General features: G+C 45.1%; 1 protein-coding gene across 1 annotated transcript; it reads left to right on the forward strand.

The window, feature by feature from the left end:
- On the forward strand, positions 1-1,628 carry LOC129316290 (NAC domain-containing protein 72-like). The gene is made up of 3 exons (XM_054960634.1): positions 1-293; positions 411-679; positions 791-1,628. Exons 1-3 carry the CDS (start codon positions 113-115, stop codon positions 1,322-1,324), a joined length of 984 nt encoding a protein of 327 aa, XP_054816609.1. The 5' UTR covers positions 1-112; the 3' UTR covers positions 1,325-1,628.
- The last annotated feature ends 644 nt before the right edge of the window (positions 1,629-2,272 follow it).

Consider the following 2,272-nt stretch of genomic DNA (forward strand, 5'->3'; position numbering starts at 1 on the left):
AAAAGAAAAGAAAGAGAATTCATTTCAAGAAAACCTCGAGCCTCAGATCCCTCTCCTTCCTCGTCCTCAGTGTCCGCGCTGTTTTTCTCCTGTACAATCACAACAAGCTAGCATGGGCGTGCCCGAGACAGACCCTCTAGCTCAATTGAGTCTACCTCCGGGTTTCCGGTTTTTCCCGACCGACGAGGAGCTTCTGGTTCAGTATCTCTGCCGGAAGGTGGCCGGCCACCATTTCTCTCTTCAAATCATCGGCGATATTGACCTGTACAAATTTGACCCCTGGGTTCTTCCAAGTAATTCACCTGATCCCTTAACTTTTCGTAGTTGGTATAATTGGACCACCCACCGAAGCAGACATTTTTTTTAAACCTTACTAAGAGATCTTTTTTTTTTCTTGTAAAAATGTACAGGCAAAGCCATTTTTGGTGAGAAAGAATGGTACTTCTTTAGCCCGAGGGATCGGAAGTACCCGAACGGCTCCCGACCCAACAGGGTTGCCGGGTCTGGGTACTGGAAAGCCACTGGGACCGACAAAATCATCACCACCGCTGGTCGAAAGGTTGGAATAAAGAAAGCTCTCGTTTTCTATGTTGGAAAAGCACCCAAAGGCACCAAAACCAATTGGATCATGCACGAGTACCGCCTCCTCGATTCCTCCCGAAAGAGCGGAAGCACCAGGGTACAATTTTAACATCCTCTGTTTTCCGTCTCTCTTAAAGCTTCAGCGCTTAACTCTCTATTCGATTATTAAAATACTGTTTTTTTTTTTTTTCCAATTCTCTTCCCAAAGCTCGATGATTGGGTTCTATGTCGGATATATAAGAAGAATTCGAGCGCCCAGAAGACTGCGCCTATGGTTCCGAGCAGAGAATACGAATACAGTAACGGGTCGTCGTCGTCATCGTCGTCCCACTTGGACGACGTGCTGGAATCGTTGCCAGAAATCGACGACCGGTGCTTCGAGCTGCCACGTGTCAACTCTCTGAAGACGTGGCCGCAGGAGGAGAAGCTGAATCTTCACAATCTGAATGGCGGTAATAATTTCGTGGAGTGGGCCAACCCGGCAGTTCTGAACTCGGTGGCGGAGTTCATTTCCGGGAATCAAACGCAGACCCCATCTCAATCTCAAAGGGTGGTGAATTATAGTTCAATCAGCGACGTGCAGCACGTCCCGTCGATGCCGCGGCTGACTGTGCCGGAAGAGGAGGTCCAGAGCGGATTGAGTAATTCCGGGTTTTATCATCAGGGGTTCGATAACTCATTGACCGACCCGTATGGGTTCAGGTACCCGAATCAGACAACGGGGTTCGGGTTCAGGCAATGAGATCCGAAAAGACAAAAAGGGGACAAACTGGCGTAAATACTTTGGGGATTCTAGGAGCTAGCTAACGGCTTGGGTTGGCTTTGAGATTCCAAAAGTAGAAAGTGGGGGGTGAAAATGCAATTTTGGTCGTGATTTCCGGCTAAGACATTGAATGGATGGGGCTTATTGAGTCCCAGGAATTTAGTAGTTAGGATGTGTAATTAATTCGTGGGCAGGTTGGCAATCAGCCACATGAATCATGCTGTGGTTACATGCATTTATGCTAATTGTGTTTTCAATGTTAGGTTTCAATCTTTATGCTGTATTTTATGTATTGCTCGTGATCATTTTACAGCAAGACCCCGACCGCATCAACAGCCACAAAATATCTCTCGTACGCCAGCTAGATGTGCCTCAAACTAATATTGATGTATGTTGGTAAAAAAAAGAAAACTAATATTAATATATATTTTCCTTTTGTACAAATATTCTGCTTCTTTTTTCCGGCACAGAGTATGTGTGGGTGTGTAATATGTGGACACATACATGACACGTCACACGGAAAGTCGAGGGAGAATAGAGTCTACGAATTCGAATGATATATACACTCGAGAGAAGAGACGATCGAAAGAAGCTTGACTGCCAACTAAAAAAATAAAGCTTAAATTTGATATGGTAAGGGCACGACCAGGATGTGCAATATTTGGGCGTTAATAGGGACTAGAAAGTAAAAAAATATGAAGCCAGGAATTGCGTGAAATTGAGCTAGCTGCAAATGTGGATGGAGTTGTTGGAGAGGTTTTGGTTTCCGCCAATGGGCATGAAGCACTTTTCTGCTTGTATTGTTTATTGTGGAAAATTATATGGCAAGATAGAGAAGGAGGGGGAAAAATGGAGAAGTTAAACGAGGAAAGGCCAAGGACATGCATGGAAAAAAAAGGGGGATGAAATGAAGGATCTCAACGTGTG

This window comes from Prosopis cineraria, unplaced genomic scaffold (genome assembly GCF_029017545.1).
Source record: "Prosopis cineraria cultivar Desert tree isolate PC_DT_omini unplaced genomic scaffold, ASM2901754v1 PC7, whole genome shotgun sequence".
Classification (NCBI taxonomy): Eukaryota; Viridiplantae; Streptophyta; class Magnoliopsida; order Fabales; family Fabaceae; genus Prosopis; species Prosopis cineraria.

Excerpts from the sequence above, each read along its gene's own strand:
- LOC129316290 (XM_054960634.1), top strand. The coding sequence starts at position 113 with ATGGGCGTGCCCGAGACAGACCCTCTAGCTCAATTGAGTCTACCTCCG. Across the intron at positions 294-410 it reads TGACCCCTGGGTTCTTCCAA|GCAAAGCCATTTTTGGTGAG; the intron begins GTAATTCACCTG and ends AAAAATGTACAG. Across the intron at positions 680-790 it reads GAAAGAGCGGAAGCACCAGG|CTCGATGATTGGGTTCTATG; the intron begins GTACAATTTTAA and ends CTCTTCCCAAAG.